Source organism: Ammospiza caudacuta, chromosome 2 (genome assembly GCF_027887145.1).
Source record: "Ammospiza caudacuta isolate bAmmCau1 chromosome 2, bAmmCau1.pri, whole genome shotgun sequence".
In the NCBI taxonomy this organism is placed as follows: domain Eukaryota; kingdom Metazoa; phylum Chordata; class Aves; order Passeriformes; family Passerellidae; genus Ammospiza; species Ammospiza caudacuta.
Window position 1 is genome coordinate 48,105,106 of NC_080594.1, and position 25,646 is coordinate 48,130,751.

At 42.5% G+C, this 25,646-nt stretch overlaps 1 protein-coding gene across 1 annotated transcript in view; it reads right to left on the reverse strand.

Annotated features, from left to right (window-relative positions):
- ARHGAP20 (Rho GTPase activating protein 20) overlaps positions 1-25,646 on the reverse strand; it is a 56,494-nt gene that overhangs the window by 26,359 nt on the left and 4,489 nt on the right. Inside the window, exons 2-3 of the mRNA XM_058800160.1 lie at positions 20,032-20,117; positions 2,213-2,383 (exon numbers count right to left, since the gene is read on the reverse strand). Of these exons, the coding sequence (XP_058656143.1) occupies positions 2,213-2,383; positions 20,032-20,117 (257 nt within the window). The remainder of the gene's footprint in view (positions 1-2,212; positions 2,384-20,031; positions 20,118-25,646) is intronic.

The window sequence follows — 25,646 nt, forward strand, 5'->3', positions numbered from 1 at the left end:
AATGCCAATTTGTTGCCTTTAAGCAGGAGCTCAGTCCTGTACAAGCAGTTTACTCAGCAAGCTCAGAGGACACAAGACACTTGTTCTCTTTAGCAAAAACTTGTCCCCATTTGCTGGCCATCCAAAGCCTGACTGTACATGAGCTCCATTTGTGCAGTGACTGGTCATCTGCAGCTGAGCTCCCACCCAAATGGGCCCAGATGGACCAAAGATACCTTAGGGGTTCATATGCCCCAAGATGAAAAACTACTTAAGACAGAATTATTCACAAGGAATAATTCTGAAGTTAAGTCAGATTCAACAGTATCACTAATTCTGTGCTAGTCTTACTGCTTTGACTCTGTACCAGCTATTAAAAAGTCAATGGCAGTCAAGAGTCACAGCCACATAGCAAAATACACACTTGGGTTTTCCTTCTAGGAATCAGCATTGGCATTTTAGTGTGAGACAGCTTTAAAAATGCTGATTTTTAAGAAGCATTCATTAGTGACAGCTCTGATGCTTTAATTGCTGACAGGGCAGCTGTAGAGAGAACATCCCAATTAGTTCTTCAAAATACATGAAGTAAAATCACTCAAAATACTATTTTTGCCATTCCTAGCAAAGACTTGCTCCCCCCTCTTTTTCACATGCAAAAGCACAAATTGTTCTCTTCCACCTTTTTTAACATTGTTTCTCTTCACCACATTAAATCACATGCTGTAGGAGCTGTTATTACTCCCTGGGGAGCAGATTTTTGTGCGGTTACACCAACTAGTGCTTTCCTATGCAAATAGTCCCACTGGGACCCAGCCAAACGTGCAGTAATGCGCAGCTCAGGGGCTCTAACACAGCTTGCGCTCAGCAGGCTGACCAGGGAAGGGGGCTCTATCCCTCCTGACTGGACTACTCTACAATTAAGGAGCTAAGCTAGGGGACCATGCCCACTGAATGGCCAGTGGACAGAGAGAGAGACTCCCAACTATCAATGCTCTCTCAGCACAGGTGAGTTTGCCACAGTCAGGAGCTGGTTTTGCCTCAGTGACTGTAAGAGGAACCCAGAAGCGTATGTAAGTTGCAAGTATTTCACTTTACAGCTGAAATTAGGTGAGGTGGATTCCACCCTAAACCAGCAACAGACAAAAATCAATACAGAACAATGCTGTTACTGCTGGTGCTGGTAGAACACCAAGATTTCCCCATAACATCCTTATGTTCTCCACCCACCCACAGCGGAACGTGTTTTGTGTAAAATATCCTCTGTGTTGTCACACCACATCAAGTGAGGGAGTTCAGCTGGGGGGCTTATGTTTACTATGTGTGATTCAAACAGACACAGCTTAGATTTCTACAAAAAACACAGACTTCTTCTGGCTTTTCCCAGAAGCCCCTGAAACAATTGCTTAAGCAAAATGACACGTTGCAAAAGCCCAGGATTCACATTGAGACTGCCCACCCTGTGAAACCACAACACAGTGCCTAACAGAGAATGAAGCTACATCAGGATTTTTTATTATTATTTCTTCATAACCCATAACAACAAGTGAAAGCACCCTCTAAAACTGTCTTAAACCAAAAATGCCGCATGAAGCTGGCATGCTCGACACAGCTTGTAAATGTGATTTAATTGTGAATGGTAGAGTGAATAATCAGAGCTCAACAGCAAGCCTGATTACACATGAACACTACCCAGACTGCTCAGCATGGCTTCCCCTTCCCCATGCTCCTTCCTTCTGGCACAGGACAACCTACAGAGCCAGTCACCGCAGCGCTGCCTGCAATCTCTATTTTTATACAGCTGCTCATGCCTGGTGTGTATCAAAGCAGCTTCCAGGTAAGGGTTAAAACCTCTAATCCCTCTACAACACAACCACTGGTGTTATCCAAACCCCACAGGATGTAGATGACCTGTCTAAAACAAGAAGTTGAAGTTAGCACGTTGGACATAGCTGAGTGCCAATGAGTCTTTTGTGACACTGCACTCCCAAAGTGGAGAAGATGACAGAAAACAAGAAATATATGAAAGAACATCTGATACTTCCATAAAATGTTGCATTTTGAAATTCCTCCATGGCTATGAGGCTTTCAAAGGTCCCTGGAGAGGTCAAAATAAAATGTTTCCTTATGATTTAGGGAAGATTTGCTACTATAAAAGCATTCTGGAAATCCATGCTATGTTCCACTGAAGAAAAGGTCTGCTCTGCAGGAGCAGCACCTGAGGGGCCTTACTCACTTGGACTTGGCAACAACCAGAAGGTCTGTGAAGAGGAAAAGGTGTCGCTCCTGGGTTTGCAGACTCGTCTTCAGCTGCACGTGGCCGTCCAGGATGAGCACTCGGTTGTGGCATATGAAAGACTGCACAAGGGGCCATGACTCTGGGCTGATGGGGGACAAGCAGCCTTCCCTGCAAAAGGACATAAAACAAATGGAATAAAGGAAAGCAAAACAGCTACTTGCCTGAGAGTGAGAATCAGGCAGTGACTTCCCATACCTGCTGCCAAAAAGTAATTTATTTGACCACATTTCAGTGAAAGGTGAGAGGCACTTACAGGATAATTCAATAGTCAGATTCTGACACAAAATCTGTTAGGCACTGTCCTCACTGAACCTTTACAGCCCAAGCTGTAAAACCCGTAGCATTTAGCATGAGTAGCATTTAGCAAAGGACAATAATATAGACACAGCCCTCCCCATTTTTGCTATTTGTATTTGTTTCCCTTTGTACTGAAGTCTTTCATCTCCTGTAGGCTCTCCAAATAGAGAGGGGACACATAATGCATGATGAACAGTGAACCGCACACCCACCTTGATCAGAACAGGACTCATACTCAGGGTTAAAAGCCATTTACAGAAATTACTGAGAAACAATGACAAATATAAGGTGTTACTGAACCTTGCTAGAGACACACCACATACTATCAACATGAGAAGGCTGCTCAGCCTTTCTCTCTCCCAGTACACAACCCAGAAGCACTGAATAAGCTCCTGCTCCAGGGTTTGGTTGTGTGGCTGGAGCACAGCTATGCTCATCTGAGGCTGCTGGGTTATCCAAACCCAAGCCTGTGGGGGAAATACCAGGCTCTCTCCTGGAAGACACTGATCTATTCAAAGGAGGTATTGAGTAAGTTGCAGCACAGGGTGGAGACATGATTCTCTCAAACTCTCCTGATCTAACTGTTCTACATAAAGCAGCTGAATAGTTATTGAAGCAGAAACAGATTTTCTCTAGCATGATGGTCAGCTTACTCACCCAGCCAGGATATCCCTACCTTCTGAGCCTTGCTGTAACAAATGACCATTTATATGGAGCCAAACCAAATGAATGTGATGGTCTGAGAGGAGGACACTCTTTCTCTAGGGTTCCCTGGAAGCTTGTAGCAGGTCTAGAAAGCCAGAGGCATGGCCTCAAGTTCTCATACTAAGCTGAGAGAACTGAACCTGGGTCTCCTATACCCCTGGTGTACCTTAAATAATGAATTTCTGGATTAAATCCAGGTACCATCAGTATCTTTACTCATGATTTTGAAATCCAACATTGCAATTATTTGCTTTCCCAAGAGATGACTCCAAATGAACCATTTCCCTTTGGCAAAACAAATCAGTTCAATTTTTATTCAAATATAATTTACTTATTTTTTTCTTGTTAAAAAATTAAGCAAACACTTGGCAGGATCAGTTTGGCAAGGGCAGGCTGAAATGAACAACTTTGCAATTCCAGTTTATTCTTGGTCCCATTGGAATGGATGACAAACACCTAAAGACTTTTCTGGGAGAAGAAATGGAGCTTGTATGGTGAAAGTCACAAAACAAATGGGGAGGAAATGAAAGAAAACAGGAACAAGGACAGGAAACTTTCAAAGGAGGTCATAAACCTTGTACCTATGTTAGAGCCTGGATGACTCATGACCCTCCTCTCCTTGATACTTGTGGCTGGATTATGCAGAAAGTTATTTAGGAAATCCTGACAGCTGGGAGAGAAAGGATAAGCTCCAAGATTGGCCTACATTAGCAGGACACACTTTCACTGATGTATAAAGAGCTGGCAAGGATCCCTACCTGCTGGGAAGGGCCTTGGATTCCCCTTTATGGCTGGAAGTCTTCAATTTTTAAAAGAATTCCTCAACTTATTTTGTCTTAAACTGTGTTTTAATCTTGTCTTTCATTACCTACCCCTTCAGGTAAGAGAGAAAGAAGAGGAATGACTTACAGAATGAAAAATGCAAATGTAAGTTATTTGGTCACTCCTATGCAGAAAGGGTGTCCAGGAGCGTGGAGGTTAAAGCAGAGGGAGGAATGTTGGTCCAGCATAACAGGGGTACACATGTGTGGCCAGCAACAGGAGACAGGGGAACAACAAGCTCCTCTCCTACCCTGCCACCCCCATGGGACTAGAAATTGCCACCTCACCAGTTCATCAATGAGTGTTAGGTAACTGGACTCCAATTCATTAACTCCCTAGCAGCACTCAGCACGGAAACTCAAGCAGAATTCAGGAATGCTGATGAGTCCACCTGCATGAAAGCCATGCATGCCTTTTACCTCAAAGATTAAATCAGGAATACACTCACCTGTACTTGAACCCAATAACAACAAATGTGAGGAAAACCCTTTTCATGTTACACCGCTGTAAGCATTCTTACAATCATAAGGTCAGGCTTTTATGTCTCCATATAGGCAATTCTGTTTCATTATTCCTATTTGTACATTTTCTACATCATGATTCAAGCCCAGGAGCCTCTCAAATTAAACTAAGCAAAATCTTTGCCATGTTGGTACACAAATTAAGGTGTGGTAGGTTTAGTACTGCCAGAAGGGTCAAGCGAATTGAACTGTCTTTTGAGCCAGTGCCTTTCAAGCACACCTGTCAGCTGAACTCCAATAAGCAGTCTTACATACACTAACATTAGACCTTACCTGATAAGCCTTATCAAAAAAAAAAAAAAAAAAAAAAAGTGCCAATATTTTCTTCAAAGTGGAAAAAAAAATCAAAGCCATTAATTTAGCCACAATATTCTAACATCCCAGGAACAAGGAACATGGAGGAAATTTATGTCAGCAGTGACAAAAATGTCTTTTGGAAACCAGGCTTTTGATCCTCTCAATTAATGTTCCTTTGTTACAAGACATGAATGAAACCCAAGTGTTGTTACATTGAAAATGCAGATCAGCAATATCCTCAGGCATAGGGATTTATATGAGAGAAGTATTTTTGCAGTTCAGTTTTTAATGGCTCAATGATTTTTCTGGCCATTAAATGAGTCAAATTCTGACAAAGTGCTAAGTACATAAATACTGATTCTTTGAAAATTCCTTTATTTAAAATTAGACAAAAGCCAGGTCAACATGATTTCTGATATAAATGAAAATGAAAATCAGTGATGTAGGGCTCTGTCTTCCTTTCCTGTGTTTCCCTTAAAATCATGATTATGATTATGATTAGCACAAGTAAAAACCCACACAGTAACATCTTTCCATTTTGGAAGAAAAAAAAAAGCTGTCATCCAGGTTTGTTAAGAAGGAACTGTGAACTGATTCCTGAAAGATGGGGTGAGATGGGGATCCTGTAGAGCCAGCAATCAACCATGTTCCATTTTGTGAAGAACTAAGGCTGACACTGATGTTTTGAAGGCACTGCCATTATAAAACTCCAGTCTTGAGTGGACATTTTTTTCTAAGAGTGCTATTTTGGGAAGTCTGAAATTTTCATGTGTGATTTTAGCTAAGGAGAAAATTTTGTAATTGGAGGATATATACAGAGATATTCTTGAGCTCTTCAGGAAAAGACTAAAATCACTGTGCTGGATGAAATTAGTAAAAAGATAATTGAAGATTTCTCTCTGGATGCTTACAGAACATAAATTTTTATACTTCTTATTTTGCAAATTAATCAAAATAGTCGTTTCGTGCCTATTCAAAAGACACTATGATTTAAAATACCACTGCAAATTTGTAGGTGAAACATATGAGGGTGAAATCTACAGTAGTCAGCCAAATACTGAAAAACACATCGTGGCTGCATTCAGTGTGAAAGCAAACATCAGAGCTCACTTCATTGATCTTGCATTTACCAGAAACCACAGAAACACAAAAAATACTTCTTTCCCCTGAAGAGCTTCCTTGGGGTTTCCAATAAAGCTGAATGGCATCACCCACAAAATGTTTATTCTTGGTGTTAATGGAGATGTCAGCTTTATTCTCTGTAGCAAAAACAATGAAAGAAAATATGTTTTGAAGGAGAGCTAAACAGTCCATGCTAAGTGGTTACTAAATCCATGATCCCAATGTCATTTATTCCAATAGGAAGCTTTCCCCCGACTTCAGCTGATGATGAGTTCAGCCTATCATTGGTTTAGATTAAGCTCTAAGATGCCTCAGGGGAACAACCTGTTCCAAGGCAGCTAAGCTGGAATGAGCTGCTGCAGGTATCTCAGGTACATGACATCCTTCTCACAGACTGCTCATGCACCCAAAACCCCATTCCACTGTTTGGTTGTTGCTCTCTGCCAGAACTTTCCTCCACCAATGATCCCTCTGCAGCCACAGAAGTCAATTTCCTCTTACGGTGCAGCACCAGTGCTCTCTGCATGACTGATACCTATTGAAATAAATTGCCATTTCCCTTTTTAACCTCTGAAGGCCTTCTCAAGATGTAGGTGAGAAATTCACCTTTTCACCAGCAGACCAGTCAAATGATAGCTGTTCAAAAGGCTGAAACCTGAACTAGCCCAGCCACGTTTGAGGCTGCTTTTGGTGTGTCTAACACATACGCAATACCTTTCCAAATTCCTCTTACAGTGAACAACTCGGCTTACACTCATTTCACAAATATGTACTGTAGGTATAAATCCTGCATGCCTCCACTGGTGCTGAAGCTCAAGTAAGGACCAGAAGTTCTTTCCAGTTTTCATACAATCAATCACAGAAACATAGAATGTCCTGACGTGGAAAGGACCCACAAGAATCATTCAATCACAGAATCACAGAGTAGCCTGGGTTGGGAGGGACATTTAAAGGTTATCTAGTCCTACACCCCTGCAAACAGCAGGGACAGCTTCCTCTACATCAGGTTGCTCAGAGCCCTGACCAACCTGACATTGAATCTTTCTAGGCACGGGGTATCTTAACACCCCTTAAGGAAACCTCTTTCACAGGCCACCTTTAGGTACTGGAAGGCTGCTCTAAGGTCTCCACAGAGCTCTTCTCCAGGCTGAAGAGTTCCAATTCTGTCAGCCTTTCCTCTTAGGAGAGGTGTTCCATCTTTCTAGTAATCTTCATGGCTTTCCTCTCCTGGCTCCAATAGGTTCATGTTCTTTCTGTGCTGAGGACCCCAGAACTGGACACAGAACTCCAGGTGGGATCTCACCAGAGTGGCGTAGAGGAGGAGAATCCCCTTCCTCGACCTGCTGCCCACGCTGCTTTAGATGCACCCCAGGACATGCTTGGCCCTCCTGGCTGCCAGGGCACTGCTGACTCATATTCAACTTGTCATTGACCAGGACTCTCAGATCCCTTTCTCCTGGAACTTTCCAGGGTCTCACTTCCTAGTCAATCCATACATCCACAATTGCCCCGTTCCAGGTGCAGAATCCAGCGCTTGCCCACGTTACACTTCATGCAGTTGGTCATTGCCCAGGTCTCTAATTTGCCTACGTCTCTCTGCAGGGCCCCTCTGCCTTCCAGGGAGGCAACAGTTCCTTCCAGTTTGGTATCATCAGCAAAATGATGTAAGTGTAACTTCAAGTCCTGTGTCCAAGTCATTTATGAAGACAATGAAGAGGATCTGCCTAGAGGTGTAGAGCTTGCAGCTTGCAGCATAAATCTAACCTTGCTTTGGCTACAGGCCAGAGAAGCCACCAAGCAGAGCACCTGCTAACCTTCCTCACCATGTTCAAAGACATCAGACTTACTTTGTATACCTCAAAGGCCAGTTTTGCATGGCTCTAAAGAATAAACAATTTATCCTTTAGGAATAATAAAGCCAATGAATCAACTTCAGTGTCTCTCAGTAAAATACTTTACCATCACTGAATCACAGCTTTGGGCTACAGCAGCGCACTGAGAGAAGCAGGAGCTACCCACATCCTTTCAAGGCTAGTGAAAACAGCAGCTATCTGCACCCTAATGCCTACAGTTCAGCCCACATTATGTATTTTTGCCAAAATGGATTACCAGTAAGGGAAAACATGTCATTTGTGACCAGCAGAGATACCCCCAAAAGCAAGCAAGATTTAGAAAGTAAGTTCCTCCACTTTCTTAACAGAGCTTATATTGGAAATCAGGTAACAGTATTTGCACTTTTTTTCTGTGCCTCCTACTCTGACCCTTAAGCTCCTAAACAGTCCTTTGAGAAGGAACTTCAATAGGAGCTTAATAGATGGTTTCCTTGCCTGTTTTTTTTGCTAATGATTCAAGACCTGCTAACTGGAGCTTGGAAGGCAAGATAGTTTACTGCTGGAAATCAGTTAACACTCAGACATGTTATCTATCCTGTGGCAAGAGGGTGTTTTGCATTCAAGATAATTAACTTACTAAGGCAGTGAGAACAATTATTTAAGTAACCAAAAGCAAACAGGTCCAATTTGGTGTGCAAGGGCTCACCAAATAAGGTGAGATAGGGTGGAACAAAAAACGCAACCAAATCTGTAGCTCAGGAGTGAGTACTGACTCACACTGCAGCCCTCCTTATAGTGCACCAAAGGGCAATGTTAAGGTTTCAGAACTTCAACATTCATTGAATTTCATCATAAATGGCAATCTGGATGTGACTTGAACTGCATTATAGCCAACTTGAAAAAATCATCCCAGACTTTGCCAAAATAATCACACAAAACAGATCATTGTGTTCGGTATGCTAAAGGAGAAGAGTGAGAAACTAAATGAAAGAAGAGCTTTTCTTGTACACTGAAAACAACTGCCCATGCTCGGGCCTGAACACAGGACAATGGAGATAGTCCTGTTCATGCTCCAGATGAATTTAATTTCTATCATGCTGGCAGCTTATTAAAGCACATGGCTTGAAGAATCACTCTTCAGGCTAGAACAGCCGTGAAGAGAAAGGAGGCTACAACTGCACTACACCCATTTGCAGACCTACCTCCAAAATCTGTCAGCCAGGGGCTTTGTCTTTGAAAAAGAGCTGAGGAACAAGCAAAGCCCTGTGTAAGTTCTTGATCATTCCCTCAAATGTTCTTGTTTATTGAGCTGTAGATGGAAAGTTCTTGATCAAGTTCTTGATCATTCCCAGCTGTAGATGGAAAAGGGAAGAAACAGGGAGACATAACACAGTACTCCTCATAGTAATGCTATCTATCTGGAGGTGTCCTTGTGACAGTTCTGGCATGGCACAAACTATCTATAGATGGAAAAGGGTGCTGAAAACAGGGATGCCAACAGCCATGCCCATTTCCCATGACCTGCTCAGTCCAGCCTGCTCCATCTCCACTGCCTGTTCAGCACAACCACACAAAGCCCTGCTGGTCTCAGGGATGAGCATTCACAGCCCCCATTGCCACGAACGAGGTAACACAAGACAAGGCTCACCCACACGGAGCAATCTGCAACTCAGAGCCCTACTTAGGCAGATATATATAGCTATAGATATATATAGAGATAGAGATATAAAATCCTCTGCATTTTTAAAGGTGCTAACTGCTCCTTTCTGCCACTGCCTCTGAACCACAACCAGTGCCCTCAGTGAGTCACCCACGTGCTCAGGATCTGCCCACTCCAAATCTTTGTGATCCTGAATATGCACTTCATCTACATTTGTATCGCACTTTATTGTAATAAATAATAATTAGACTTGGAGAGCGAAAGAAAGCACAAAAAATATGGGCTTGGAGGGTAGGAGTGTTTTCCAGGAAGGTGGTAGGTAAGATGTGGGCCAGCACAAAGGTAGTATGCAGTTGTAAACTTACACGGACTATTTATAGAAGGGACTTGAATAAACAAGCATGAAACTCTCTTAATCACATGGGCTGCCAATCCTTTTCTGAATCTGCTGTCAACTGATCCCTGCTATGCCAAGGCAGCTTCGTTCTGAGGATGCTGGGCATGTTTGCATGCTGTTATTTCTGCTAAATTTTATGTAGTTGAAGCAGCACTTTGTGAAAACAGTGCAGCATTCCAGAAATAGCAAGTTCTATTTTCTGCAGCACTCCTTTAAAGTCCCCTAGGCCATCACCATTGTGGGTACAGTAGCTTTTGTACCATGAAAGAAGTGAGATCTGCTTGGATTTTCAAAGAGCATTAGTTGCTAAGTTTTACAATGCCTGATTCTACTTTAGAAGTGTTCTATACTGGTTGCAGCTTCTTTTTTACAAGTAATGTGTTCGAACAAATAGGGGGCAGTCACCCCTCACCCTTGCATTTTCCCTTATGGACTGTGCCCCTGGATCTCACAGGGACTCCTCTGACCTGGAGCAAGTATCACCCTCAGTTCACAGCCTCCAGCACAGGGCTGTCCTCATTCTATGCAGGCAAGCAGCTGGACTCCAGAAAATTATACCCAAGACCAAGCAGTGAGTCCCAGCAGGGTCACAAAGACTTCCCACCAAAATGTGCTGCAAAGCACTCTCCGCACTGGCAGGGCAAGCACAAGCCTGGACAATGGGAGGAAGATATATGTTAATTGGGACTGGGAGCAAGCTTTACTCAGATAAATTGACTTATTTACATTTTAGGGCAGAAATCAAGGTTAAAGCTCATATTTATTAAATTGGATATGACTCCTCTGCTTCTAAAACTCAGCGTGCACATTGTAATGCAATATTTATTGAGAAAAATATTCCAACTTAAATTATAATAGGATTCTAAAAATTGTCTTGTATCATCTCTACATGATGTCAAAACCTTATGAAACATAATAAAAATTACTACAGATAATAAGGTGGTGGTTTGCACTACATGTTTCAGGTGCAGAGGCACATAACAGACTACTTTTCTGTAGTCTGGCAGTAAAATATCACATAGCTGTAGGGTAAAATGCATCATTAAAACAAAATCCTCACACTTTTCAGGCTGGAAGCTTGGCAGCTTAACTGTAAACAAAGCTGCACTTAAGTAATTTTTACATAGCCAAAAGGACACAATCCTCTGCAGAGCAAGCATGCACCACAGCATGGAGGCTGGAGACAGGAAACACGCTTGTGGTTTGGTTTGCTTCCAAGGCTTTTTGTTTTATTTTAATAAACAGCTGCAAGGTGTTTACTCTGAAAATTTAACACAAGGGCAAAATTTTCTATTAGTATAAATTAGCACCACACGTTTTGGTCATATTTTGCCTATCTCCACCAGAAAACAATTTAGGGCAAGTGATGTAAATCCTGTTGAAAAGCTCTTGCAGTGTGGGTGTTCTCCAGTCAGCCAGCAAGTTCAAGGAGTTTTGGTCTATGGCTCCCTGAGCAAGGGAGACGTTTGGGAGAGGACACATTCACATGCAGAAGTCAATAGAAGCTTTTTGGCCCTTGGAAGAATCAATCCTCTGTTCCCCACTGCAGTTCCCACTCACTTTAACTGACCGACATAGCAGCACCACCTTGAGTTACTCTCTCTTTGCAGTTGCACCAGGGAAATGCCATTCCAGGCACTGTCTACCCAAACAGAGATCTTATTGTTCAGACCAAAAAAAAAAAAAAAAAAGAAGATCACAAAAAGTGACCTTTGTGGGAAAAAAAAATAAAGAAAACAAAGATAATGAAGAAAAAAAAAAAGAAAAAAAGTAGGATGAACTGAGGCAAAAGAAAAGCCCAAAACCTAACACCCCAGCTCTACCATGGATGTCTGGGCTTTTGGAGCTTCTCATAGCCTACAAGAAGCCTGGATGCACAGGCTATCTTTGCTACTACCAACAAAACTCCTTCCTACCCATTCTGAGGAGATATACAGAGGAGCACTCTGGGATCTCAGTCCCAGTAGGAGATCCAGTATTGTTTTAGTTGCCTGAAGAGATACAGGTTTTGTCCTACCTTAACTTTTTTGAGAAGTAGTAATTTCAGTTAGGAGAATTAATCCTACTTAATCACAACTGGAACATTTAAAAGCCTGGCTCAACTCCATTGACTTTGACTTACCTCACAGATGAAACCGATCTTTTATTCAAAAGGTGTTTTCATACATCTTCTTGTAAAGTGTATTACAAGAGTTCAGCACAGGTCATGCAACAGCCAGGAATCCTGGGTGACCAAAAATAGCTAGGACATCCTGCAGATCTCTACAGAAACAGGTAATTTAAAGCTGATGTGCACATGAGGTAAAAAGACTGGTGTAGACATCTTTAGAAATCCCTTCTGGACCATCATGACAGGCTGTCAGTGAGCCTACATGTTTCTGCTGACCCTAACATCTCCAGCTCTGTGTCATACAGGCTGCAGACGGGCAAGAGTAGGGCACTGGTGTGACCATGTCCTTTCAACAGGGAAATGGTATTTTCTAGTTGACTGCCTGGGTTCACTGCCTGTCAGTCAGCCCACTCAATCATTGGGCAATATCAGTGAGGCTGCTCATGGTCTCTCAGAGTTTCACTGCCCAATAGCCCTTCCCCTTCAGAGTCTGATTTTCCCATTATTGAAGAAGCAATTCAGATAGGTAGGTTTGGATTAGATCTTAGGAAGAATTGTTACTGTGATTGTGGGTTAGGCACTGGCACAGGCTTCCCAGAAAAGCTACAGTTACCTCATCCCTGGCAGTGTCTAATGCCAGGCTGGATGGGGCCCTGAGCCACCTGGTCTAGTGGAAAGTGTCCCTTTCCATGGCAAAGAGCTTAGAAGTAGATGATTTCAAGGTCTCTTCCAACACAAGCCATCCTATGAGTCTGTGAATTGTGGGACACAGTGGGGTGAACTCCACAAAGCCCCACCACAGACATGCAGAGAGGATCTGCTCAGCCCCTGTAGTGGCTGCAGTGTATAAGAACCACTCCTCTAAGAGAGATGACCAATTTGGGTGCCAACATGGAAGACAGGGCTGTCACCTCACCTGTCCAGTTGTAACAGGAACAAATCTGGCTTTGTTGTGCCTACAGGGCTTTGAATTATATTTTGATACTTTCACTACGGCACAGGAATTATCTTATTACGGTGAAGAGATTACTTAATATGCCTGCTGCTGCCAGCTATGGCAAGTGTAGTGACCTAGATTCCTTGTGAACATGCATGGAGCCACATGCACCTGTTTGCTCTCCCATAACTCACTGCCCACCTATTTATTCAACAAGTTTTTCACAGAGCAACTCAGGCAGATTAGTCAGAGGTTCCTACTCCACAAGTGATCTGAGCTGGGGAGAAAAGCTGTTAGAGGATCGCCCACATCTCTGTGCCTTTTGATGATAATTACCTGTTCAGTGCTGCCAACAGCTATGCTCCACTGGCATGTGCAAAAGCAAAACTCCAGGTGTTTGGTAAGCTGTCTGGTCAGCAGGACAGTGTCTAAACAACAGAGGCACTTGAGAGGTCAGGAAGCCTCTGAGATAATGTCTTTCTGTCATGGGTTTAGAGCCCTGCCCCCAAGGCTTATTATCCTTTATTGGATCTAGCCCCCCGTACCCAAACACTGAAGAGTGGGCACAGAAGATACCTAAATACAGACTGTTACTCCCAGAATGTGATTACAAACCCCTCACTAGCAGCTTTGTGCACCACAAGGACACAGCTGGACAAGGAGAAGCAATGCCAGCAACGCTGGCCCTTGTCAGAGGTGGGAGCACCAGAGGCAGCACATCAGCCTGCACATCATTAGAGCCCTTCTGCTTGTTTACACAAGATAAATGATCATAAAGCAGACTGAGCAAGTTGGTCTGTGATTTCCTCAGGTATGCTGTTGCCCAAACTGCTTGGCCAGACTGTCAGTTGGCAGAGATTTTATGGTCTAAAAATCATCAATACACAATGGCTGGACAACAGCTGCGCTCTGCCAGACCTCAAGGCCTAATCCAAAAAGTCCTTTAAATGGGCTGCAGACAAAAGCACATGTGGACACTGAGACATCTGGACAAGCAGAGCCCTGCACGCATCCTGATGAGCACTGCCCCTCACTGTCTTCATACTGCCACAATTCTCTCCAAAAGGGAATTGGCTTAAGGCACTGGCATTAAACTATTAGCCACTTACTGTAAAATTAATCCCCTATTTAAACTCCAATCCCTCCAACACCCTGTTTCCAAGCCTTCCTTCTTACCTCCAGTCCTTTCCTTTTAATAAAAAAGCAGCATATCTCCGAAAGCCGCAGCTCATTTTGATCTCCAGATGTACAAACATCGCTAAAAGCCAGTTTGTAGGTCGTAAATGAAGAACTGAGGAGTTTTATCAAAAACAAACATATGCACACATATACTCACACAAAACAAAACAGAAAAAACACAGCAGAAGGGCAGGATTGCCAATCTCTGAGTTAAAAGGCCATCTGAGGCTTCAGAAAGTTCACCTTGTTAACAGCTAATAAAATTTTATCCTCGGCTATTATTATGTAAAAGTAACTTTTGTGTTCAAACACATGGCTTAAGGAAGCAATACTCCAGTGTTACAATTAGCTTTAATCAAGCATGAATTAGATATACTAGAAACTGACAACTTGTAGAATATCATCACAAGCTGTTTTAATGATAATTCCATTAAAAAGGAAGAGCATACAAAATAGCAAGGTTTTTAAATTACAATTTTTCTACAAATTCATATGTGACCGTGTTCACAGGGGTCCGAGGATGAGGGAAGAGACGAGGATCTGACTCCATGTTTCAGAAGACTTGATTTAGTATTTTATGATATATATTATATTAAAACTGTACTAAAAGAATAGAAGAAAGGATTTTCGAAGGCTAGCTAAGAATAGAAAAAGAAGGAATGATAACAAAGGGTTGTGGCTTGGAGAGAGAGTCTGAGCCAGCTGACTGTGATTGGCCATTGATTAGAAACAACCACATGAGACCAATCACAGATGCACCTGTTGCATTCCACAGCAGCAGATAATCATTGTTTACATTTTGTTCCTGAGGCCTCTCAGCTTCTCAGGAGGAAAAATCCTAAAAAAAGGATTTTTCAGAAAATATCATAGCTACATTCATATATGTTTACCTAACATGGGGAAACACGACGTATTGAGGGGAGAAATCCAGGGCAGTTCTCATACAGAGATTTCTGCACAAAATGTTAAAACATCAAAACTTTTAATGAAATAAAAAACCTCACAAAAAAAATCCTGATCAAGTTTTTCGAGGCTGAATTAAATCTAAGAATTAAACCCAGAAGCAAAGACACACCTTCCTTTGCTTTGGTGACTGACTCTCTAGGAATAGGAGACTCAGTTTAGATGACTGGCTGGAGCCTGGAGCCTGGAGCCAGCCGGGATCGTACCTGGCCATGCCAACTCCCGCTCTGCCTCTGAGCCCTGCTGGCGGCGTGCAGCTGCTCCAGAGGTAAATCCCCACCGACTACACATGGAAGGCACACCTGGAAACTGGCAGGCACACACAGCACGGCCTTTGCCCCTCTCAGCTCTGCAAACTCCCTGGCGAGGCACTGCCTGGCCCAAGCCATGCCCTCACCAGCAGCGGCGCCATCGGCCGGCCAGGCCATGGTGGCCGCTCCTCCGCCCGGCACGGGCGGCCTCTGCCAGGGAGGTGCCATCCACAGCCCAGGCTCCAGCAAATGCTGCCATGGTGCCTGCGGGCTGTGCAAGAGCAACACCCACCTCAGCACGGGCAGGAGAGCTTCTGCATCAGGGCCTCAGCCTGTGCCAGCAGGTAAAAATGGCCATGGTGCACGCCAGGGGCCTGCGCTCCCCCTCCATTGCCTCACCAGCCAAACCTGCCTCACAGAGATTACACTGCCAGGCAAATTATTCACCAGCATGGAAATGACTGAAGAACGAGCAAAATTATCACAGCTGGAATATCTATATAACAAGCTGGTTACCCACAATGAACTTTCATCCCTGCCGTCAGTTTTGCCTGAAACATCAACTACTCAACTTCCCCGTGAAAAAGAGACAGTTAAGGCCTTCTGGCAATTTACATTTATTAAAAGTCTCTATTTTTTTGTCTTCTTCTAGTCCCATAGCTTGGATCATCCACATTTCTTCTGACTAAAACTCTGAAAACACAATGTCCAAGGCTCCGGGAACACTCTGTATTTGCCTCACGCCAAGTGGAATGTATTACTAGATTACACATATGATCTTCGTTATCTGGGATATTTAGCCTTTGGCACAGGACCCCTAGAAGTGACATGCCAGAATCACTTACTGTGCACTGGAAGAAGGAAGAACAGACTCTCTGTGAATGGCATAACATTACTTCTATGTAAACAAGGGGAGGAAACACCTTGGAAACTTGTCGAATCTCCAGTTTTTACCTTCCCCTTCTCCAACCATAAAAGCCACATAACAAAATTGAGTAGAGGTAACATTTTAGGAACTTCCTTTTCAGGTTCTTTAGGGATTTATTCATAAAACTTTCTAAAAAATATCCTTTGGGATTTTTTTTTAAAAACAGCCTGTGCTTCCAGCTTACACCAAAATAATATTATAAACACTCTTCATACTGCAAAAAAGAGTTGCTACATTTTCAGTATTTTAACACCTTTAATGTGTGGAGACACAGATCTATAAATGGTCTTCCAGACTTAGAAATTGTGAGATTATATTACTTGGTTTCAGCATGTAAAAATATCACCTCCAAAGATCTGTTGAGGTGTGCAATAGAAAAGGGGAAGCTGCTGGCAGCTGCAGCACAGACTTTGGCTGTCCCTGTGAAATATTAGAGATGCAAGCAGAAGACCACCAATGCAGAGGAAAAATTTGGGTTTTGTCACATGTGAAAATTGTTTTGAGCAACGGCAGAACAAAAGCTGAAAATTTTACTTGAAACAAGTCTTTATTATTCTGTGTCAATTATTTGAGATGACAATACCCATTGCTTTAAATCTGGGCCTCAGACATTTCTGTTTCAAGCATGTTATTTGCATTGCACTGAACTGTATCATTAAGTTGTGCAGGTTTCACTAAAAGACACCAAGAAAAAGTAAGAGGAAGATTACAACCGTGGAACAAGTCTGTGGACAAATATAACTAACCCAAATCCTTTGTTGATTTCATACACATTAACGAAGTTAAAAATCAAATTTATTTTTTCTGCACCTAAATATGAGCCAAGAAAAACACCAAAAGCTTACTTTTCCAATGTATTTCTACAATAACATTGCTCAAAGTGCTTCTGAAGAGTACATCTGATGATGTGAAGAGTCTCTACATGGCTATTCATCACAAGTTTGTGATGAAAAAGGAGCTGTAGAGGGAAAAAAGGAAGAAAAACAAGAACAATGTGGCAATGGTGGCCTGCATATCTTCATCTCTTGGATGTAAGGGCCCAAATTCCACCATAATATCTGTACTATTTACTATGTTTCTCTTCTGCGTGCAGGTACAAGTCAAGTGAGGCTTGGATTATAGCAAGGTTTCCCTTCTGTGCACCACCATGCCACACAGCCATCCCAGAATTCTTCTGTAGGCCAAATATCATGTAACTCCTTCTATATGATTGACAAGGCAAGGAAAGATTTGTAATGAAAGCTGAATGCTCATTAACCCAATGATACAGCTGGAGAAAAAGATGACAAGCTTTTAAGCACACCACGCTTTCAGACTTGCTTCTCTTTCAGGACTGATAAGAGGACAATGGCACAAACAAGCACTGTTTTTTCCAGCTAGATCCTCTTGTCTTGCTCACATGCTTGTGTCATCACAGCTACCATAACACCACCATCGAAAACCTTAGTCCTCTGAATGCTAAATAGCCATCTCCAGATGTCACAATGGTTTCTTTGAATAAATAGCATTTATATTATTCAAAGTAAACTTTAAAATGCCCCAGAGTAAGTCTGTCCAAAGTGCCACTACATTTTATGAAAGTGCCCTGTATATAAACCAGGGACACCTGACATATAAAGTGGTATAAAAATACAAACTGACTCGGCTAAGTATTTCCTGCCCTTTTAAACTTTGCACTTGTTCATTAATTTCAACAAATATTGAGGTGAGCCAGCTGCTGAGGTGAGAGTATTCAAATAAATCCCTCACAGATGTTTGTTAACCTCAGATAGGAGCTTTATTATCTACAAATCATTAATCAACCATTAACAAGTAAGTGTTATGGAGTCCCAGTATTAAGGTTCACTGCCAGAGAAGAATGATAGATTTCACAGGCTGGCTGTGTCTGTAAGAACTAAGAGCAGAGACAGGTCTGAGGTAAAACATTTGGAGGAGATTAGAAAACATGAGAAGTCATTTTGTTGCTCTTCAGCTCTCCTTCAGAGAAAGCACTTCACCAGAGTTAAGCATTTACACAACAAACGGAGTGGAAAGATCAAACTCATCCATCAGTTTGGTGATGAAGAGGAATGTACTTTGCACAGCCAAACAAGAAAGTCAGGCACAGGTGAGAATTGCTGCTCCTGAGAGCAATAATAAACACCATCCAAAGTGCCACCCTCTAAACTGAAAGACTCTGAAGCTACAAAATCGCCTGCTCTGACTTCAGAGTCCTCACCCAATACCTCTCACAAAGGCCACAGACTTCTGTTGGAAACAATGGAAGCAGCTAAATTGTTCCATGCCACACGCAGAGGACAGACATGACTGAGGCAGCATCCATCAGTTGTTGTGTAGGATAAGCATGGCTTACTGCAGAACAAGGAAATGCATCCCCCTCTTTGGTCCTCTCCACCACATAGCTTCTGCCAACTGGCCATAGGAGAGAATCTTTTCACACACTAGATTTGGAAATAATTCTGATCTGGGCTATACAAGCAAGACACTTCAGAAAGCACAAAATTCTTAGGTGAAAATGTAATGTGTATTACAGTCGGTGTCTCTCCAGCTATTTCTGATTTCTGATACTTATGGAGCAGGCAATAAAGTAAATTCAAAAAGCAGAATTGAAGAAAAATGTTGCCTGAATACCAGCAGGTAAATGAATTTTGACTTTCCTATTTTGCAACTCTGATTTTTTCACAGAATACTTTCACAGGTTTCTGAAATACTGTGGAATTCTAAATTATGCCAACCAGATATTAATTAGATCAAAGACAGAAAACTTTCCACAGCTCACGTACTGATTACTTAACACACCATAGAGTGGGAAAAAATATTCCTTACAAAGCCATACTTTTATTTCCCTCCATAACATTTCTTCATAAAGAGCAGTACACAGCTGGAAGCATTAACAGCCGACCAGATGGTTCACTTCTCGATAAACACGTTTTGTAAGTTTAAAGTCTAATGAACTGCAGTGCAGGGAGAAAAAAGTTATGTATGCAGAGTGGTTCAAATGGCAGGTCAGGGCTGGGGCTGGACAGGGGACTGGCTCCACAGAAACTTCCACTTCTATAGCAGCTTTACATGGGAGGAAGGAGAGAGGGAGGGAGGAAGGATGGCTGGTGCTGGCAGAAGACAAAGGACAAAAAAGGCTGAATGCTTAACACCCACAAATTCAGCCCCACAAGTGCTAATACTGGACAGGGGAAGGTTGTGATCACCAGATCCTGGCCCACATCATTGTCCTGAATCGGCAGGTGCTTCCAGAGCCCTGGAGAGGCTGTACCATGCAGCAGGCAATGACAGAAGAAACTTAGCTCAAATTAAATTGTGCATTTCTACAGTGAACAATCCAGAGTTATGCCTGACAGTGTGGAAGTGCCCAAGGCAGCAAGCACTCATCTTCTTCTGCCCATGCCATCTCCACAGCATGCAATCAAAGCCAGTCACAAACTGTTCACAGCTGAGCAGCCCAAACGTCACATGCCTGGTTACAAACCGCAGAGCAGCCCTGCCCACCCAGACAGGTATAAACAGCTCAGTGGGGCAGCACTGGGGAAACCCCTTCTAGGAGACCACCAGGTGCCTGGGCTGGTTCTGTCACATCTTTCAGCAGCCTTTACAGCTGTGCAGCTACCGAGGAGCCTGAATTGTGTGCAACAACCCGATGCGGACAATAGTTCAAAAACATTTCAAGCTTTGGGCTGAGAAACTGCAAAACAACACAGCCAGCAAAAGTCACTGACTCACCTGGAGGCCGATCTAGATCTGCTGAGTGCTTTGACAAAGATCAAAGATGGTGCAGACTGACGTCTTTGGGCCAAACTCTTCATTTTCTGATTGGAAAGAGAAACAAAATGAAATCACAGGTGAAATTTGGAACAGTAACTGCATGCATACAGACTGGGCACAGCCACACTCCAATTTCAGGCCATGGGAAAAAGGCTGTTAGTGCCCTCAGCAACCCTTGAGGGGGAAAATATCACAGAGAAATTCCCCCTGGAGGGGGAAATATGGTAAGAAAAGCAGGAGCATTACAAGAAAGCCAGTGTAAAGAAAAGCTGAAAAGTAGCGTCTACACACAGATACTTGAGGTACCCTGCACACACGAAATAAACACATAGAGCTGGTCCTCATCCACTTTTTTGTCCCTTAGTAAGATGTATTTATCGAATATCCAGATGGTGGTTTAAATTTCAAATACTTCATACATTTCTGTGTCACATCTGACATCTACCATTATTTAAGGTTTGTATTCTACTCACCTGACCTTAAACATTATATTAGGCTACCTCTTTTTAACAAATCTTTAGAGATGAGAGCATTTTCCTTCCCTACTACTCAATCTGGAGCATATCTTACCCCTCAGTAGCCAACAATGACACATTTTTTGTTGCTGATTATGCATGAGAAAAATAAAATGGGGAGAGACAGGACAGTTGTTAGCACAGAAGTAGAAAGAGAATGGGAAAAAGGAGACACTCAAAGACAGAGAACACCGCAGGGGAAAAAAAAGAAAGCACAAGGAAGAGATGAAAATGTCAGTAGCTAACAAGAGAGCATGGATTTCCAGTCAGTGAAGTTGAACACTACAATAAAAATTCTGAGCAAATAAATACCACAGTTTTCCCCAGAGGTAGAAATTTTCAAAAGCACCCACAGGAGACAAAAACACACATTTTCCTGAACGCACATGTGTTCACCACAATGCATTCAGTCTCCCTCCTGCAGCCAGAAGCAGGACCAGCAGAGCAGTCCTGGCCCTAACCCTGGAGGGCTGTCTTGAACTGGTTGTGCAGCCTGCTGCCAAGGTGCACGACCTCTCCTCTCACTGACCCTCCACCAGAAGGGTGACTGTTACCTTATTTAGCTCAAATACTTTTCAGAATAAACTGGGGAACAAAAGAACCAGGGTCAAACTCCTCCTGAGACCCTGACAGGATAATATCCAACGATGCAGTGGTACCTTACAGCACCACTGAGAGCCCACAAACAGGTGAACCTCTGACAGCCATGAAATCCCTGCTCTCAGCTAATCACAGAGCATGACTCTCTTCCTTCATACCAGAAATAACCTCTGACTACCAGGACAAATATGTCAGGACAGTGGGAACAACTGATTCTTCTGCCAATGTATGTGCTGGACGTGGCACTCGTTCTGTTTGGGCAGGTGCACAGTGTGCTCCCCTCGGAGAAACTCTGCATATTTTACTCACTTGTGACAAGTGCATTTATTTTACTCACTGCAGTCCATCTGTTATTGTGTCAGTTTTTTGGTTCTCTCTTTATTGATGCAGAGCACGCTTGTTTGTTTTGCCACTCAGTTACAGCTATTGTGCAGCAATTGTTATAAATTCAACTGTGTAATTTCAATTTGCCTTTAAAAATTATCTCCTCCTCCATATTTTATCAAAAAATAACCTTCTCTTATAGAGAAGACTGATAAATTAAGTCTTGGAACATTTAGCTGCCTCCAATTGGACTATAACTGGATACTAAGAGATTACTAACAAAAGAAATGTCCCTTTTAAATAGTTTTTTAAATAGCTAAATAAGATAAATTGTTCTAGTGAATTAAATCTGTTTGTCTTACTGCTAGCTAATCTGAAAAGCTGTTAGAGGTTTTAAAAGTAGCACACCTGCAAATACAAAGACAAAAGGAAATCTGTGTAACAATGCAGTGTAATATGCCACAGAAGACCAGCCACATGTCACACAACAGGCAGATTTCAGAAGTTAATATAAAGCATCACCTCCCAGTGGGAAATTTACTGCAATTTACACATTACTGGGCAGGTGGCTTTTTGGGGGCATAAAAACTGGAGCATCTCAGCTCCTGCAAATGCAGTGGAAGTTTGATTACATTTTGAAAGAGATCTTCAGGTCTGAAAAGAAAGCCACTGGGAAAAAACCTGCAGTATTTTAAAATCTATGGCAATTACAGCATTATTTTTCATGCTTGGGTTAGCAGTGCTGAATAGCACCTGTGCCAGCGAGATTCTAGTCTTGACTCAAATGTCTGAAGACCAAAGCAAAGTCTAGACTACAGCAAATTTAGGAAGAGCTCCAATAACTGGCAGAGATTATCTTGGTTAGGGGGATCCCAGAGGTCTGTGAGCCAGCCTCTCTGAACCTGCTGACAGCAAGACCCATTCAAGCAGGCCACCCTGGGACACCTCCAAGGATGAGATTCCACAGCCTCTCGGGGCAAACTCTTAGCACAGCTACTAAGCATATCTTAACAGAAAAAAAAATAGCCTCAAAACATAAAAAGATCACTGATGAGAAAAGGAAAATTTTCACAGCACTCAAGTGAGTCAGGTCAGCTGTATGCAAATAAACACATTACACAGAGACATTGATTACAGACAGAAAGGGGTGTTTTATTTCTGTTTTGCTACGTACAGAGTTTGGGAAGAGAAAATAAGTGACCATTATGACAATTTGAATTGATTCACTTTGAGAAGGGAGAGGATAAATTCACTTTTCTTTAAGTTGGATCCAGTTGCCTGCTATCCTCATTTATATTGCTTTTATTATGTGCAAGGATGGCAATGTGGAGAAGAGGAGATATATCCTGAACAGCTGTTGTGAGAGCAGATGTTTGGGAGGAAAAGGAGATGCACTGACCAATTATCTAAGCATGGGACACAGAGAAGCATTTCTCAACATGTGTCCCACATCATTACCTCCCATTTTTTCATCTAAATATTAGAAAGGTCAACACAGACAGAAATTCTCATACTTGCTGGCTGAGTCACGCCCATGTGAAATGTATCATAAAATCAGTATCAATGATGAATGTTTACAGTGTGCCAGATGCAAAGATGATAATCTTGTGTCAGTCAGGACAAACTAGAGTTACTTCTGTCTTCCTCACATCCAAAAGCTGGAGTTGCTGCCCCTTCCCCTCCGATTCAGGTTTAACTTCATACTTTCTGCATTTCTGGTTGTGGTTGTCTTCACTTCTTAACAGAAACAAAAAGGTTTTGCAATTTCAGTTGTTGGACTGGTGGTAGTATTTGGCCAGTTTCTCCTGTGGTATAAAAAAAGTCATAGTCCTGTAGACTGGAGAAGAATGAATTTACATCAGATATCAATCAGACCTACAATCTGACACACTGTTTTGTAAACCGTGATGGTAGGCGGTTTATGAGCAGACCAGCCCACCATGCTGAAGACAGAAAGCTTGCAAAACATCACTGAAAATATGTTGTCTCTCCTCAGAAACCCCCATGGGTTACAGTAAAACTTGCACAAGTATCTCCCAAGTCATCAGCTTGGGGAAAAATCTATTCCTGGATGCCAGTATTCAACTAATTTGCCTCACAGTGGAAGCGGATGATGGCACTATTTGAAATTTATATAAATCAATATATTGCCAAGTTGCAACATTGATTTCCACTGTGGAAAGGTAACACATGGTAAGACCAAAAAATCTGGAACTGTTCCTGCACTTTACATGTATCACTTTACTATATCACGCTTCTAAAGAGAATGGCAGAGTGTGAATTAAATAAAGAATGTATGAAAAAAAATAATGGTACTTACTATTTATTTTGTGGTGTTAAGTAATGCATATAGAGTGTTTATAATATTTTCAAGTGTCTAGAGAAGTTAAAAATTATGCACTAAGTGGATACCCTGCTGCAGCTACTGGTGAGAGCAGGCAGGCTAAGCCAGGGGCTGTGTGCAGTGAATCCCCAGGAACACACTGCCCACATTGCCAGGTTGTGCTGCCTGACCCGTGCCATGGTGAGACACAGGCAGGAAGATTCCTCTCCCCAGCCTCTGACTCACACACCTGAGCTGTCTGCCCTGTGCTCCTTTTAGAGCTGACAGAGAGAAAAGGACAATTTAGGGCACGGCTCATCTTGTCTGAAGAAGTTTTTCTCCACTGACTGTAAAAGAAAAGCAAGGTGACCAAGAAAATAATCATCATCAATCCTCTCCTTGCTATCTGAGCAAAGGACAGGGAATAGAAAAACATGTATGCTCAGTAACTCAGGGAAGAACTGTCTTCTTGCAGTGGTTTGAGCTTAGGATGAGAAAATGTTGCTTGATGTCTGTTTAAGAACAGACACACAAAACAGTCGAAAAATTTACTTAGTTCCTGAGTGACAGGTAAACACAGCAGAAATGCCTCCTCAGCAATGTGCAGATAACCTTGTTAAAGCCTCCCCAGACACTGAAGGATTTCAGGCTCCTGATTTACAGGCTCACTCCAGAAATGGGTCAAGGCTGGGACATCTGCCTGGGTCATTTAACTGGGTGACAGGGACAGCTCTCAGATGTGCCAATGCCTCGAGCTGAGGATTGCTTTCAAGTGGCTAAGCTCTCCCTTTCACTGCTTTATTTTTCTAACGAAAGGAAGTCCGATTTTAACAAATCCTACTCTCTAAATGTATTTAAGTTAACTGCAAGGGATTTCACCCATGCAAACTCTGCTCTTGTTGTCTGAGCAACAAAACATATCTGTGGCACACACTCCTGGTTTAGCTAGATATCAACCAAAGCACTGACAACAAATCCATACCTGAAACTGTGGGGCAGTTTTTAAGTTTCACCTAAATGCCTGAAAATCAGAAAAATCACAACAACCCTCAGCATATAGCAGTTAATTTTGCAGAATAGCTGGGCATCACTCTTACCCCTGTATCACTGGAGCACTTATGAGAGGCAATAGATTATATTTTCCTACCTACTAAAATCCAGTATTTGTTAGACTTACAGACTAGAGTTGTCAAAAAGTACCAAAAATAACAAGAATTCTTATACTTTGTTAAAGGAAGAAATGGACCTATGCTGACCTATAGCATTCTTGAGCCCTCAAAAACAGGGTGAGAAGATGACTGCATTTGAACTGCTGGCTCAAGCAGCAGAGATGTAGAGAGACCCATTTACCATAAGGGCAGAGCAGGTGACAAAACTATGTGCTTTTGTTTATGCTGGCAGAATACTTTTACTTACAAGGACCTTCCTAGAAAGAAAGCCATTTTTGGATGGATAATTGTGCAGAAAACAATTGCAGGGGCACAAGACAAAAGAGCTACCAACACAGTGGACCCAAAAGCACATCCTCATGGAACAGCAGCTGCCAGAGAGCACAGCAAAGGCTGAAGGCTATCTCGGAGTAGAAAGAAAAATGGATAAAAGAAACCAGGAACAAAACATGTTTCACCATTCTTCCCGAAGGATACAAATCTTTGGAAGCACTTATATGGATGTCTTCATAAGATTCCACTCATCTACATCACAAGATGAAGATGTGAAAGATCAGGAAACACATCACAGAGGAGGGGAACATTGAGTATGCTGCTTGTGGGTCCTGCACTGAGTCAGGGCACTGTTCAGACCAGTGACTC